General features: G+C 38.1%; 1 protein-coding gene across 2 annotated transcripts in view; it reads left to right on the forward strand.

Annotated features, from left to right (window-relative positions):
* TRMT1L (tRNA methyltransferase 1L) overlaps nucleotides 1-16427 on the forward strand; it is a 52084-nt gene extending 35657 nt beyond the window's left edge. For both annotated transcript variants that reach the window (XM_081824712.1, XM_081824713.1), the window contains 5 exons: nucleotides 9091-9169; nucleotides 12228-12394; nucleotides 12896-12958; nucleotides 15863-15989; nucleotides 16094-16427. In XM_081824712.1, the coding sequence (XP_081680838.1) occupies nucleotides 9091-9169; nucleotides 12228-12394; nucleotides 12896-12958; nucleotides 15863-15989; nucleotides 16094-16346 (689 nt within the window). In that variant the 3' untranslated portion in view covers nucleotides 16347-16427. The remainder of the gene's footprint in view (nucleotides 1-9090; nucleotides 9170-12227; nucleotides 12395-12895; nucleotides 12959-15862; nucleotides 15990-16093) is intronic.
* The last annotated feature ends 78 nt before the right edge of the window (nucleotides 16428-16505 follow it).

Below are 16505 nucleotides of genomic sequence, written 5' to 3' on the forward strand. Positions count from 1 at the left end.
CATACCCTCCCCAATGTCTGTCATCCAGCCACCCCATCCCTCCCACTCCCCACCACTCCAGCAACCCTGTTTGAAGCTTTTTATTTTGATGTAGTCCAGGAGTTTATTTTTGCTTTTGTTTCCCTTGCCTCAAGAGACAGACATATCTAGAAGGACGTTGTTATGACCAATTTCAGAGAAATTACTGCCTACGCTCTCTTCTAGGATTTTTATGGTTTCCTGTCTCACATTTAAGTCCTTAATCCATTTTAAGTTTATTTTTGTGTGTGATGTAAGAAGGTGGACCAGTTTCATTCTTTTCCGTGTAGCTATCCAGTTTTTCCAACACCATTTGTTGAAGAGACTGTCTTTTTCTCATTACATATTCTTGCCTCCTTTGTCAAAGATTAATTGACCGTGTAATTGTGGGTTTATTTCTGGGCTTTCTGTTCTGTTCCATTGATATGTGTGTCTGTTTTTGTGTCAATACCATACTGTTTTGATTACTACAGCTTTGTAGTAACACTTGAAATCTGGAATTGTGATACATCTGGTTTTGTTTTTCTTTTTCAAGATTGCTTTGGCTACTCAGGATCTTTTGTGGTTCCATACAAATTTTAGGATTGTTCTAGTTCTGTAAAAAATGTTGGTGGGCGCCTGGGTGGCTCAGTTGGTTAAGCGACTGCCTTCGGCTCAGGTCATGATCCTGGAGTCCCTGGATCGAGTCCCGCATCGGGCTCCCTGCTCAGCAGGGAGTCTGCTTCTCCCTCTGACCCTCCCCCCTCTCATGTGCTCTCTCTCTCATTCTCTCTCTCAAATAAATAAATAAAATCTTTAAAAATAAATGAATAAATAAATAAAATGTTGTTGGTATTTTGATAGGGATTGCATTTAATCTGTAGATTGCTTTGGATAGTATGGACATTTTAACAATATTTGTTCTTCCAGTCCATGAGCATGGAATGCCTTTCCACTTTTTTTTATGTCATCTTCAGTTTCTTTCATCAGTCTTTTATATTTTTCAGAGTACAGGTTCTTCACTTCTTTGGTTAAGTTTATTCCTAGGTATTTTATTACTTTTAGTGCAACTGTAAATGGGATTGTTTTTCTTCCCTTCCTCCCTCCCTCCCTCCCTTCCTTTTTTCTTTCTTTCTTTCCTTTCTTTCTCTTTCTCTTTCTTTCTTTCTTTCTTTCTTTCTTTCTTTTTTTTTAGAGAGAGAGAGCAGGGGAGGGACAGAGAGAAAGAGAAAGAGAGACTCTTAAGTAGGCTCTACGCCCAGTACAGAGCCTGAGATGGGGCTCAATTTCATGATCCTGAGATCATGACCTGAGCCAAAATCAAGAGTTGGACACTTAACCCACTTAGCCACCCAGGTGCCCCAGTGGGATCATTTTCTTAATTTCCCTTTCTCCTGCATTATTAGTGTATAGAAATGCAACAGATTTCTGTACATTGATTTTGTATCCTGTAACCTTACTGAATTCATTTATCAGTTCTATCAGTTTTTGGTGGAATTTTTAGGGTTTTCTATATATAGCATCATGTCATCTGCAAACAGTGGAAGTTTGACTTCTTCCTTACCAATTCTGATGCCTTTTATTTCTTTTTGTTGTCTGATTGCTGTGGCTAGGAATTCCAGTACTCTGTTGAATGAAGGTGGCAAGAGCTGATATCCTTCTGTTGTTCTTGACCTTAGGGGAAAGCTATCAGTTTTTTCCCCCTGGGTATGGTGTTAGCTGTGGGTTTTTCATATAAGGCCTTTATTATGTTGAGGTACATTCCCTCTAAACCTATTGTGTTGAGGGTTTTTATAATGAATGGATGCTATACTTTGTCAGTTGCTTTTTCTGCATCTATTGAAATGATCATATGGTTTTTATCTTTTCTTTTGTTGATATAATGTATCATATTGATTGATTTGTGAATATTGAATCACCCTTGCAATACTGGGAATAAATCCCACTGGATCATCATGAATGATGTTTTGAATGTATTGTTGGATTTGGATTCGGTTTCCTAATATTTTGTTTGTATGATCTGTCCATTGATGTAAGTGGAATGTTGAAGTCTCTTACTATTATTGTATTACTATCAATTAGTTCCTTTATGTTTGTTATTAACTGTTTTATATATTTGGGTACTCCCATGTCGGGTACATAAATATTTATAATTGTTGTATCTTCTTTTTGGATTGTCCCCTTTTATTATATAGTATTGTTTGTTTCTTGTTATAGTCTATGTTTTAAAGTCTATTTTGTTCAATACAATATTGCTACACCAGCTTTCTTTTGACATCCATTTATATGATAAATGTTTCTCCATCCCCTCACTTTCAATTGGCGTGTATCTTTAGGTCTGAAATGAGTCTCTTGTAGGCAGCATATAGATGGATCTTGTTGTTTTTTTTTTTTAATCTGTTCCGTTACCCTGTTTCTTTTGATTGGAAAATTCAGTCCATTTACATGGAAAGTAATTACTGATTATGTATTTATTGTCATTTTGGTACTTCTTTTGTGGTTGTTTTGTACTTCTCTGGTCCTTCTCTTGATCTTTTTCATAGTTTGCTGTCTTTCTTTAGTGATATATTTGGATTCCTTTCTCTTTATTCTTTCCATATCAATTAGTGGTTTTTGATGTGTGGTTACCATTAGATTAGTATATAACCTCTTCTGCATATAGTAGTCTGTATTAAGTTGATGGTCATTTAAGTTTGAACCCATTCTTTACTCCTCTCCCTCCACTATTTTAGGTATATAGTGTCGTATTTTATATTTTATTTTGTGAATCCCTTGACTGATTTTTACAGATATACTTATTTTTACTGCTTTTGTGTTTCCTACATCTCTTATTCTTACTTACAGTCCTTTCTTCTCAAAGAGTCCCCTTTAACATTTCTTGTAGGGCTGGCTCAGTAGTCATGACCTCCTTCAGCTTTTGTTTATCTGAGAAACTCTATCTGTCCTTCTATACTGAATGATAGCCTTGCTGAATAGAGTCTTCATGGCTGCAGATTTTTTCCTTTCAGTACTTTGAATATGTCATGCCACTCTCTTCTGGCCTGCAGAGTTTCTGCTGAAAAAGCCACTGATAACCTTATGGGGTTTCCTTTGTATGTAACTTTCTTCTTTGCTCTTACTGCTTTTAAAATTCTCTTTATCACTACTACGTGTATTCACGTGGACCTTCTTGGGTTGATTTTCTTGGGCGAATCTCTGTGCCTCCTGGATCTGGATATCTGGTATCTTCTCCAGATTAGGGAAGTTTTCAGCTATTATTTCTCAAATAAATTTCCTGCCCCTTTTTCTCTCCTTCTTCTGGGATCCCTATAATGTGAATGTTATTACACTTGATGGAGTTGCTGAGTTCCCTAAGTCTCTTCTCATTTGTATAATTTTTTTTCTCACCAGCTTGATTGAGCTTGATTACTTTCCATTACTCTGTTTTCCAAGTCACTAATTCCTTCCTTTGTTTACTCTAGCCATCCAGTGTATTTTTTATTTCACTCATTGTGTCCCTCATTTCTGATTGGTTCTTTTTTTATCTCTTTGTTAAGGATCTCACTGATGTCCTTCACTCTTTTCTCAATACCAGTGAATATCTTGATGATCATTATTTTTCATTCTCTGTGAAGCATATTACTTGTATCTGTTTTGTGCAGATGTCTTGCTGTGGTTTTGTCCTCTTCTTTTATTTGGGACATATTCCTCTGTCTTCTCATTTTGTGTAGCACTCTGTGTCTGTTTGTGTGTATTAGGAAAGTCAGCTACATCTCCTGCTCTTGAAAGTACTGGACTGGGCGCCTGGGTGGCTCAGTCGTTAAGCGTCTGCTTTCAGCTCAGGTCATGATCTCAGCGTCCTGGGATCGAGCCCCACATCGGGCTCCCTGCTCGGCGGGAAGCCTGCTTCTCCCTCTCCCACTCCCCCTGCTTGTGTTCCCTCTCTCACTGGGTCTCTCTCTGTCAAATAAATAAATAAAATCTTTAAAAAAAAAAAAAAAAAGAAAGTAGTGGACTTATGAAGAAGAGGTCCTATAGTGCCCTGCAATGTAGTGTCCCCTGTTCACCAGAACCTGGCACACACCTGTGTGTGTTGTGTGCCCTGCTGTTGTGTCCTGGCCCTTTTTCCTTCAGTCCAGTTGTCTGCAGAGGTTCTCTTTGTCTGTTATGGGCAGTGTTTCATCCCCAACCAGGGTGGGCTGTGAGGTTTTAATAAGATGTGCAGCAGTCTGCTTGCAGAATGAGACCTGCAGGGACTGGGGGCTGTGTGGGTGGGACACAGTTTTAACAAGGTACACCTGGCTTCCAGAGGGCCTGCCAGAGCCACTGCCACTTGGACTGAGGCCCCGCAAAACACACAGGTCAGGAGACCAGGTGTTGGTAAGGTTTGTGTGGTCTTCTGGGGGAGGGTGCCTGCAGCCCTGAGACTGAGGCAGGCTTCGCTGGAGGGGGTGGGGTTTGGTGTAAGCAAGTTAGGTAGTGAATGTCACTGGTTTCCACGGGTGGCCATGTGTTTATGCTGGGGGGCAGGGCAGGGAGATAGTGCCTGCCAGCTCATTTGTTTCTAGAGAAGTCCCTCATCCATCCCTGTCCCTCTAGGACATGAGCTGAAATGAATAAACTACTCTCCGTCCCCTCTGTCCCAGGCATTTTTCAAATTGCTGCCTCTCTGCTGAATGGCTGTGGGCTCTTTGTCATGCTGTCTCTTTAAGGGCAGGGTCTAGCTTCCTGTTGCCCTCCAGGCTCTCCCAGAACTGAGCCTACTGATTTTTAAAATGCCAGGCTTTCAGCCCCACTGGTTGTGAGAACTCATGAAATTCAGCCCCTCTCCCTTTCAAAGCCAAATTTACGGGTATCTGTCTTCGCTCTGTGGGCTCCCAGGTATGTTAATCTGGTTCTCTCCCGTTTCCACCCCAGTGGCTCCCTCCCCACGGCAGATGAGGATGCTGTTTTGCTTTCCACCGCATCTCTGCCCTTCCTACCCTCTTCAGTGTGGTCTCTTCTCTACCTTTAGTTGTGGAGTTTGTTCTTCCAGTCTTCAGGTTGTTTTCTGGGTTGTTTATGATGATGTGAGTGTTATCTAATTATATCCATGGGACGAGGTGAGCTTAGGGTCCTCTTGTTTCCACCTTCCCAACCTGGGAAATTTTTTCTTTTAACTGTTCTATCTTTTCTTTCAGAGGTAAGGTCCTTCCTTTGGAACTTACGTTTTTTTTTTTTTACCAGCTTTATTCAGATATAATTGACAAAAACTGCGTAACTTTAAGGTGTACAACGCATATCATTGATTTCATGTACATGTATAGTGAACTGACTACCACAATAAGATTAGTTAACACTTTCATCACCTCATAGTTACCTGTGTGTGTGATGAGAACATTTAAGATCTACTCTCTTAGTAAATTTCAATTATACAGTCTAACATTGTTAATTATAGTCACCACACTGTACATTATTAGATCCCCACATCATCTTATAACTGAAAGTTTATAAGCCTTTTACCAACATCTCTTCATTTCCCCCACCCCCAGGTCTGGGCAAATACCAATCTACTCTGTTTCTATGAGTTCAGCTTTTTTAGATTTCACATATAAGTGAGATCATAAAGTATTTCTTTCTCTGATTTATTTTGTTAGTATAATGCCCTTAAGATTCATTCATGTTGTCACAAATTGCAGGGTTTCCCCCTTTTTCATGGCTGAATAATATTCTATTATATATGTACCACCTTTTTTTTTTTTTTCAATTTTTCTTTTTTGAGTATAGTTGACACACAATGTTATATTAGTTTTAGGTGTACAACTTAGTGATTTTGACAAATTTATACATTATGCCACAAGTACAGCTACCATCTGTTCCATTACATCACTATTATAATACCATTGATTGTATTTCTTGTGCTAGGCCTTTTATTCCAGTGACTTATTCATTCCATAACTGGAGGCCTATATCTCCCTCTCCCCTTCACCCATCTCCCCTTCCCTCTGGCAAACATCAGTTTTTCTCTATATAGGTCTGATTCTACTTTTTGTTTATTTGTGGGGGTTTAATTTTTTTTTTTTTTTAGATTCCACTTGAGTGGAATCATATGGTATTTGTCTTTCTCAGTCTGACTTATTTCACTTAGTATAATATCCTCTAGGTCCATCCTTGTTGTCTTAAATGGTACAATCTAATCCTTTTTATGGCTGCATAATGTTCCATTATGTGTGCGTATATATAAATACCACATTTTCCTTACCCATTCATCTATTGATAGACACTTAGGTTGCTTCCATATCTTGTCTATTGTAAGTAATGCTGCAGTAAGTATAAGGGTGCATGTATCTTTTCAAATTAGTGTTTTTATATTCTTTGGGTAAATACCCAGTAGTGGAAATCGAAGAAAGTGAATGATAACCCAAGAATGGCCTGAGGGAAGTTAGTGGGAGAGTGTGATTTAAAATAACTGTTCTGGGGCTTAAGTGAACTGAACAGTCCATAGTGGAATATGGCCCCTATTTGGACAGTCTTTTCATTTCTTTGGCGTTTGGTTCTACTTTATAGATTTCCCTGATTGTTATTTTCCAACTTTCCTTTTTAAATTTGTCGTATTTTGTGTTTTTAAGTTACTTCATATTTTCTCGTTTCTTTTTTTAATAGTGTCCTATTCTTGTTTCAGAGATACAAAATCTAATCTTAGCTCTCTAAGAATATTGGTTATAGTTGGGTATATTTTTATTTAAGGGCGGATAGATTTTTTTTAGTTTTTTGTATTGTTGTTTCTGTTATTTTGTTGTTTTAGTTCTTCTGTTTCCTAACAATTCCTCTTTCTGTGTTGTAATTTTGTTCTCTGTCATGGCAGATCTCAAATGGTCTTTGGTTGTCCACACTGAGTTTTTTGGAAGCACTGGAGTCAGGGCTTATAGACGGATAGATTTTACTGTAATGAGAAGGCACCAGTCTGCCTTTTCACTAGGGGATCCCCCAGATGAAAATGAAATGTATTAGGTCTTTTCTCTTGGATTGGTAAGTTTTTCTAGAGAAATTTTTGAATCTTCCATCAGTTTTCTAGGAACCGTATTGCGGAAGGAGACTTGGAAGGTCTTACCATTTATGATGTCTTTTACTTAATCCCTCTCTTTTCATAAATCTTATTCTCAACTGTGACTGATGCTTCTGGTTCCAGGTCCTCCATGGCTTAGCCTCACCCAAGATTAACTTCATTTTTTTGGAATGAGGAAGCACAGAAGTCTGATTGTGTGTATTAAAGAGGAAATCTAGGGGTCTTAATAAGACCCCTTAAAAATTTTTAGCCAGACCTCTTTTTTGCACAACTGCCCTATACCCATCTTTTAAGATGATCAGTACCTTCCATTCTCAGGTCTTTCTGGGGTCCCAGAACTATTGGGCTTGCTGTTTTATTGGTAGCCTGTCTGCCCATTTCAGGCTTAGCTTTAGCATTGTCTGGCCTGCTAAATCAGTTATCCCCTTGTGTACCTTATTTCCACTTCTAAAATTTTATTGACATCTCTTATCTTCTGTTACCTCTGCTCCCATTTTATTTATCCTTGGGTTTGACTTTTATTCCTTTGTTCTCACTGTAATTCTTTAAGAGATAGCAGAGATAAAGTACATGTTCAATCCACTGCATTTAAATAGAAGTCTCCGAATTATTTTTTAATTCCTCATCTGGAATTGTCTTCATAGCCTATATACTGATGACATGGACATACTAGTTTTCTTTCTTTACCCCTTCATTTTTTGCTACTGGTAACTTGAAATGGTAGTCCTGACCTGTCAAAGAGGGAATTTGCTATTGCTGGCCTAGCACTGAGAAATCCTAGGCAAGGGGCTTGGGAAAAGACATACATTGATATGATGGGAGCATTTTGTAAATACATCAAGAAACAAACCGACTAATAAAAATTCATGTGTGTGCTGCCTACCTGTGGTAAGTGGGTGTAACTCTGACAGAACTATAAATTGCCCTAATTTGGGTAATACTATAGTATTATAATTTACTTATTTAATGGTTCCAGGGAAGACTTCTTGAATATATTCACATAATGTTGGAGGAACATAGTTCTTAACAAATCTAGTATTAATGATAGTCTCACCCTTCTTTAAGGCTTATAGTTAAATAATACTGAAAAGTAGATCTAGTAAAAACAGTGAAGGAAGAAGCCTTCAAGTAAATCTAAAATAAGATCTCACATCTGTGCATTATCCCACTTAATTACATTGAATAACAGTGATGTCCGGTAGCAATAGGCTATATAGACCTATATCCCTACCACCATAATTCTGAGTTCTGGATATATCTAGGACTGATTGATCAGATCAGGCCATTTCAAGAAAGTGAATAATAACCCAAGAATGCCCTGAGGGAAGTTAGTGGGAGAGTGTGATTTAAAGTAACTGTTCTAGGGCTTAGTGAACCAAACAGTCCGTAGTAGGATATTGCCCCATTTTGGAAACTAAGAATAATGGTAGTATTTCCTCAATTTCCTTGGGATTGTATCAGGCCTCTCACTGATCTTTTAAACTGAATTAAGATTCTTCTAGCCTATATTAGATATATTTATATATCTAGGCTGAATATGAATCAAGCCTAGGGAGTAATTTGTTTTCTTCCCCTTTGCAGAAGTAGCTAATGAGAAATGTCTTTATTTTGATGGGATGTTGGTTACATGGCTATATACATTTCTTAAAAACTCATCAACCTTTTCACATAACATGCATACATTTTATTGCATGAAAATTATACCCCCATCAGGTGATTTTAAATGGATATCTTGTGGACTTCTAAAGATTTTCTCCTACTTAAATTATTTCATGTACCATAGTGACTAAAAGCTAGTAAAAGTTATGCCTCTAATAAGCCATTTGACATGGATTTCTGTGACTTCTCTTAAGCTTTAATTCTCTGATCTGGATAATTGAGATTTTAACAGTATCTGCTTCAGAGAGTTGTAAGGATTAAATTTTTTAAATGCATATAAAATACTTAGCATAATACCTGGCACATAGTAGATCCTCATTATGTAGTGGCTGCAAATTATTATAAATATAACAATTACTATTTACATTGTCATTTCTCCTTTGATTTCTCTTTTTATAATATTTTCACAGAAAACCCATATAGACAGCTGCCCTGTAACTGTCATGGAAGCATGCCTGGAAAGACAGCAATAGAACTTGGACCACTATGGTATGTGCTTAAACATAATAATATAAGATGGTCCCCAACTTGGGATTTTTCGACTTTATAGTGGTGCAGAGGCAGTACACATTCAACAGAAAGTGTATTTCAAATTTTGAATTTTGATCTCTTCCTAAGCTAGCAAAATGCGATAGTCTTCTCTCATGATATTGGGCAGTAACAGCAAGCCAGTCACACAGTCAGGAGGGTCAACAACCAGTACACTTACAACCATTTAGTTTTTCACTTTCAGTATAATATTCAGTAAATTACATGAACTAGTCAATACTTTATTATAAAATAGACTTTGTGCTAGATGACTTTGCCCAACTGTTTGGTAATGAAAGTGTTTTCTGAGCATGTTTAATTAAGGTGGGTTAGGCTAGGCTATGATGTTCAGTAAGTTAGTCTATTAAATACATTTTTTTTTAAGATTTTTATTTGAGAGAGAGAGTGCGCACAAGCAGGGAGGAGGGGCACAGGGAGAGGGAGAAGCAGGCTCCCCGCTGAGCATGGAGCCCAATGCGGGGCTCCATCCCAGGAGCCTGGCTGGGATCATGACCCAAGCCGAAGGCAGATGCTTAACTGATGGAGCCACCCAGGCGCCCTATTAAATGCATTTTCAATTTATTTTCAACTTACCTGGGTTTACATAATTCCATCGTAGGTTGAGGAAGATCTGTATCCAAAATTGATTTATATATTGATTTGATTGCTGATTTTTGATTATGTGTAGTAAAAGACAAGCAAATTTCAATTTAATTTTTAAGTCTAGTCAAATAATTAGGACTCTTCTACCCCTATGAACCTGAGGTGTTTTTTGTTTTCAGATTTTTCTATACCATTATTCTCACAAGTTTGCAATAGTGCTAAGAGACCATGGGATCAAAGAGAAGCCTGGCTGATCTGCAAACTAGATAATTCATTTCTGAATAGTAAGAATGAGACTTTTTTCAGTTGAGAGTTTGTAGAACTAGGGTGTGATTATGAAGTGATCACCATAACTTTTTATAGAAGAGTCAACTAATACAAGAGGTCTTCAAGAAATTAGTTTTAAGTGAGAAGGGCTTGTGAAAGTAAAAGTCTGCCTTTGTTTTAGGTAAAGCTATTTAGATGGGACTCAGCTGCAAATATTTAATGTGTTTTTTGCATCATTAGTAAACTAGCTATTGTGTTTTTAGTGACTTAAAGTTGAATTGTTTTTAAACAGAATCCTTACTTTTAGGTTGTTACTAGAGAGTCCGATAGAAATTTGAGATTTCTAACAATACTGTGACAAGAATCATTGCAGATTTGGGCGCCTGGGTGGCTCACTCGTTAAGCGTCTGCCTTCGGCTCAGGTCATGATCCCAGGGTCCTGGGATCGAGTCCTACATCGGGCTCCCTGCTCAGCGGGAAGCCTGCTTCTCCCTCTCCCACTCCCCCTGCTTGTGTTCCCTCTCTGGCTGTGTCTCTGTCACATAAATAAATAAAATCTTTAAAAAAAAAAAAAAAGAATCATTGCAGATTTCTACCTTGTTTATAAGTTCAAGGTTTAGTCATCTACTAAACCTAAAAATTAACTCAAATGGTAAATGTTTGTACTGATTCCCATTATTTTATTTTTATCTCATGTACATATTCTTAGTTTAAACTAAGAATGACTTAACCTTTCCTATAGCACCTGCTACATGTTGTTCTTAATCTCCTGATCTCAGAACTGGGGAAATTAAGAGTAACAAGTTGCTGGATCCAGACGGAAGATCTAGCCCACCTCCCTCATTTTACAGATGAGAAGATTTATGGCAGTTTTTTTAAGTGCTGGCTGAAACTGACCCCCCAAAATTAGTAGTACAGGCAAGGCCAGAACTCAGGATTTTTTATTCCAGCACTGAGTTGTAAGCCATGTCATAGGATTTCCTCACTCAAAACCATTGTTCATGTCTTTACTCTCATGCAGTCTCTTCTTTCTCCAGTTCCAATTAAAATTGTGTTCCCTGGGGCCCCTGGGTGGCTCAGTCGTTAAGCGTCTGCCTTCGGCTCAGGTCATGATCCCAGGGTCCCTGGGATCCAGCCCCACTTCGGGCTCCAGCCCCGCTTCGGGCTCCCTGCTCGGCAGGAAGTCTGCTTCTCCCTCTTCTACTCCCCCTGCTTGTGTTCCCTCTCGCTGGGTCTCTGTCAAATAAATAAAATCTTTAAAAACAAACAGTGTTCATTGAAGTCTCTCTTTAGTGCTTTAACCCAAAATTATCTCGAAATTCCATTTTAGTAAATCTTACATTGATGATTCGTTTGACACTTTAAAATCATATATCCTTTCATTTATATTTGCTAGCCTAATAATATCTTTCATTGAGGATATACTTTGGACTAATGATTTTATGTGTGCTATCTCATTAATTCCCATAACAAGTGTGAGAAGTTTTTCTATTTTATGATGAGGAATAAGAGACTCAAAAGCACTAATTACTCAAGATTACACAGGTAGAAGTGGTGGAGTCAGGATGAGAATCCAGTTTTTATCTGACTTGGAATTTCATATTCTGTCCATTATACCTGCAATTCTCAAATGGGAAGCATATCAGACTTACCCTTGTGCCATGTTTTTAACAAAATCACCATTACAACATCTCATTCTCCTGTATCTACTCCTGCCCACCCCACCCTATATGTACACATTGGATTAAGATTTTACTGACAGGAATATGCTTTATGAAAACTTCTGTATCACACTATGTGCCTATCTAGATTTATAGGCTTTTATAGGGCAAACACTGTATTTTATACTTTGGTATATCCTCCACATCCCCATGTACAACAGGGCTATATACCTTACACTGTATATGAGTGTTCAATAAATTCTTCGTTGATTTACTTTGAATGAAATTTCCATGAATAATCCCATTAATTTAGAGAACTAACATGATAAAAGGAGTGGGAAAATAGAAAATAATTTTAAATTAAATCAAATTCTTGTTTAATTTCAGCATTTATTCCATCCTATAATTACATATCTTAGCTGTAGTTAAATTATACTTTTTTAATAGACATTTCTCATACCCAGTTCTCTGTATTTTCTTTTTTTCAGGTCAAGTTCCCTTTTCAATACTGGATTCCTCAAAAGAATGCTATTTGAATCTTTTCACCATGGTCTGGATGACATTCAGACCCTAATAAAGACATTAATCTTTGAATCAGAGTGTACTCCTCAAAGTCAGTTTTCAGTTCATGCACCTTCAAATCTCAACAAGCAAGGTGACTAATTTATATTCAGGGCCTGAATGAATTAACAATTTTATTAAGATACGTATATATGTATTTTTTCCCCTAATTTTAGTAGATTAAAAAAACTAAAAGTCTGTTGTGATTTTATTACCCTATATCTGCTTTCTAGAAAGAGAAACCTAGTGTGGCCAAAAATTTTCATTATATCCATTGAGACACGGAGGCTGTTTACACTTACTACTCATTAAAGCTGTTTTTTGTCCTTTATTTTCTTTAGTATAAATAGGCTTTTGTAGTTTTATCAGGCTATTGATACAAGGGTGGAACTATTAGACATTCTAGTATTCTCATAAGTCATTAGAAGCAGCAATTATTGTTAGTTAAAAAAAATTCTTACAATCTTTTTACACAGAATCTCATATTTCATAAAAGCAATGTGGATAGAATTTATAGAATTTAATAAGTTTTTAAACTTTGAATTGTTCTTAATGTTATCCTGTAAAATATTTTGTTATTCCCATTTTATTTTAGAAGAATATGGTGTGTTTATTAAAACTACAGATGATACCACAACAGATAATTACACTGCACAAGGTATGTATGTGTGTGTATATATGTAAATATGTATTTATCATGGGCGCCTGGGTGGCTCAGTTGGTTAAGCGACTGCCTTTGGCTCAGGTCATGATCCTGGAGTCCCTGGATCGAGTCCCGCATCGGGCTCCCTGCTTGGCAGGGAGCCTGCTTCTGCCTCTGACCCTCCCCCCTCTCATGTGCTCTCTCTCTCTCATTCTCTCTGTCTCAAATAAATAAATAAAAAAAATCTTTAAAAAAAATTTAAAATATGTATTTATCAGGGCAAAAACACAGGTAGTAAAAGGGTAGGAAGAGGTTGCTTTGGTGGCCGACTCTAAAATCTTTTTCATTATACAGAAAATATAGTAAAACTTGTTTATCTGGCATTTGCACTGTTCACAATTTCTATTAACATGTATCTGTTCACATCTCTAATATATGGTGATCCGCTTGAAAGAACTTTAAGACCTTGAAGAACCACGTGAACCAAACTAAAACCAAATTATATTTGATAGCTATAAAGATTGTTTTATTCTAATTCTTTAAACTTTCTCATCAGCATATGATTTATTATTTTTAAGATTTTATTTATGTATTTAGTTGTTTGAGAGAATGAGCAGAGGGAGAGAGAGAGCAGCAGACTCCCCGCTGAGCAGGAAGCCTGATGCTGGGCTCGATCCCATGACCTGGAGATCATGACCTGAGCCGAAGGCAGACGCTTAACTGACTGAGCAAACCAAGTGTCCCTCAACATATGATTTATAATAATTCCATTAATTAACTAGACGACCCTGTTCCCTAGCCATAAGAATTTACTGTATGGCCTTATAATTTCAGATGTGTGCATGTACACTTTAAAATACGGTTATATTAGGCATTGCAAATTTCCTTTCAAAGGGATTTTAAGATTTATATAAAATGTCAGTGTCTCAATGTCTAAGGTTTTGTTTCGCTTTTTTTTTTTAATTATTTATTTATTTGACAGAGAGACACAGTGAGAGAGGGAACACACAAGCCAGGGGAGTGGGAGAGGGAGAAGCAGGCCTCCCGCAGAGCAGGGAGCCCAACGTGGGGCTCGATCCCAGGACGCTGGGATCATGACCTGAGCCGAAGGCAGACACCTAATGACTGAGCCATCCAGGCGCCCCGTAAGTTGTCTTTTAAAAAGCAAAACAAATGGGGTGCCTGGGTGGCTCAGTCATTAAGCGACTGCCTTCGGCTCAGGTCATGATCCCAGCGTCCTGGGATCGAGCCCCACGTTGGGCTCCCTGCTCAGCGGGAGGCCTGCTTCTCCCTCCCTCTCCTCCCTGCTTGTGTTCCCTCTCTCGCTGTGTCTGTCAAATCAATAACATCTTAAAAAAATAAAAGACAACTTAGGGGCTTCTGAGTGGCAGTCAGGCATCTGACTCTTGGTTTCAGCTGAGGTCATGATTTCAGGGTCATGAGATCAAGCGCCACGTCAGGCTCTGCGCTCAGCATGAAGTCAACTTGAGCTTCTGTCTGTCTCTGCTCCTCCCGCTTGTGCAATCTCTCTAAAATAAGCAAATAAGGGCGCCTGGGTGGCTCAGTTGGTTAAGCGACTGCCTTCGGCTCAGGTCATGATCCTGGAGTCCCGGGATCGAGTCCCACATCGGGCTCCCTGCTCGGCAGGGAGTCTGCTTCTCCCTCTGACCCTCCCCCCTCTCATGTGCTTGCTCTCTCTCATTCTCTCTCTCAAATAAATAAATAAAATCTTAAAAAAAAAAAAAGTTTAAATAAATAAAAAAATAAAAATAAGCAAATAAATTTTAAAAAATTATTAAAAGACAACTTGGACTTTAATGGGGGTTTTTTTTAAGATTTTTTTATTTTTGGGGGGTCACAAGCGACATGGGGCTCCATCCCAAGACCCTGAAATCATGACCTGAGCCGAAGACAGACACTTAACCGACTGAGCCACCCAGGTACCCTCCAAATTGAAAGAGCAGAGGAATAGAATTATAAGCTGTAATTTTTAATAGCTGCTCAACATTTTAGAGTTGATATCCGAAGACAAGAAAACTTCAACTCCTTTTGATAGTATATGGTTTAGGGGCGCCGGGATGGCTCAGTGGTTTGAGTGTCTGACTCTTGGTTTCGGCTCAGGTCATCATCTCAGGGTCATGAGTTCGAGCCCCATGTCAGGCTCCACACTCAGCATGAAGTCTGCTTGAGATTCTCTCTCAGCCCTTCCCCCTGCTCTCTCTCTCCAGTAAATCTTTAAAAAAATATATATGGTTTAATAACTACTATATGCTCTTTCCAAGAGTAATGTTCAATTGGCATCTTCAACTAGTTTTCTAACATTCAAATCACCTAAAATGATTTCTTCTACTTAATTTCTCTGTTGGAGGGAAAAGGTTATGGTACATTGCAAAAAGCATTAGATTTAAGAGCATCATTTTACTTCTTTTTATTGTATAACTTCAGCCAGGCCACTCACCTTCAGCAAAGGTGTCTTAAATCCTTTTTAGAGTAAGGTAAAACATAAGTTTTAAAATATTTAAAGTCTCTGAGCCTTTTTTATATATAAATTAAGGGAATTAGACTAATCTCTATGAATTGTTCTATAGCTCTAAAATTATTATTCTAAGACTGATCAACATTTAAACCTTTCATGATAAAAAATATCAGGCCAGGGGCGCCTGGGTGGCTCAAGTCATTAAGCGTCTGCCTTCGGCTCAGGTCATGATCTCAGGGTCCTGGGATCGAGCCCTGCATCAGGCTCCCTGCTCAGCAGGGAGTCTGCTTCTCCGTCTTACACTCCCCTTGCTTGTGTTCCCTCTCTCAATGTGTCTCTCTCTGTCAAAATATAAATAAAAATCTTAAAAAAAAAAAAATCAGGCCAAAAACAGTCATTATAAAGGTACTATATCTGATTTTGTGTATATGTGTATGTTTCAGGAAAGAGAAAAGGTAATGAAACAATCACAACTTTAGCCAAAAGGCAAAAGACTGATGTCAGTACTGAACATCCTCCCTTTTATTACAACATCCACAGACACAGCATTAAAGGAATGAATATGCCAAAGTAAGACAGCCAGTGAATGGCAAAATGTGTATTTCATACTTTAATGACACTGTGATTTAAATAAGATGCAGAATCTAATTTTTTTTTTCCTTTCCTTGCGGCAGGTTGAAAAAGTTTTTGTGCTATCTTTCTCAAGCAGGCTTTCGAGTAAGCCGGACTCATTTTGACCCAATGGGTGTTCGTACAGATGCACCTCTGATGCAGTTTAAGTCCATCCTTTTGAAGTACAGCACCCCTACCTATACTGGAGGACAGTCGGAGGGCCATGTCCAGTCAGCATCCGAAGATACAGTAGCTGACAGGGTTGAAATGTCAGCGAATGACAAAGCAGAAGCAAACAGTTGCAGAAGATGGTAAATGTAGAGAAGAGTTACTCAGATGTCTGTATAGATGGCCTAATCTCTATACCAACTGTAGTTATTTTTCTATTCTTTTAATTCAGTGGTGTAAAAATAAAAAACAGTGCTGTTTTCATTCAGAAAATTAGCAGTCTCTAACTTAGTTTGGGAGCTATGC

The sequence above is a fragment of the Leptonychotes weddellii genome, chromosome 6 (assembly GCF_054177405.1).
Source record: "Leptonychotes weddellii isolate Sample4059 chromosome 6, ASM5417740v2, whole genome shotgun sequence".
Classification (NCBI taxonomy): Eukaryota; Metazoa; Chordata; class Mammalia; order Carnivora; family Phocidae; genus Leptonychotes; species Leptonychotes weddellii.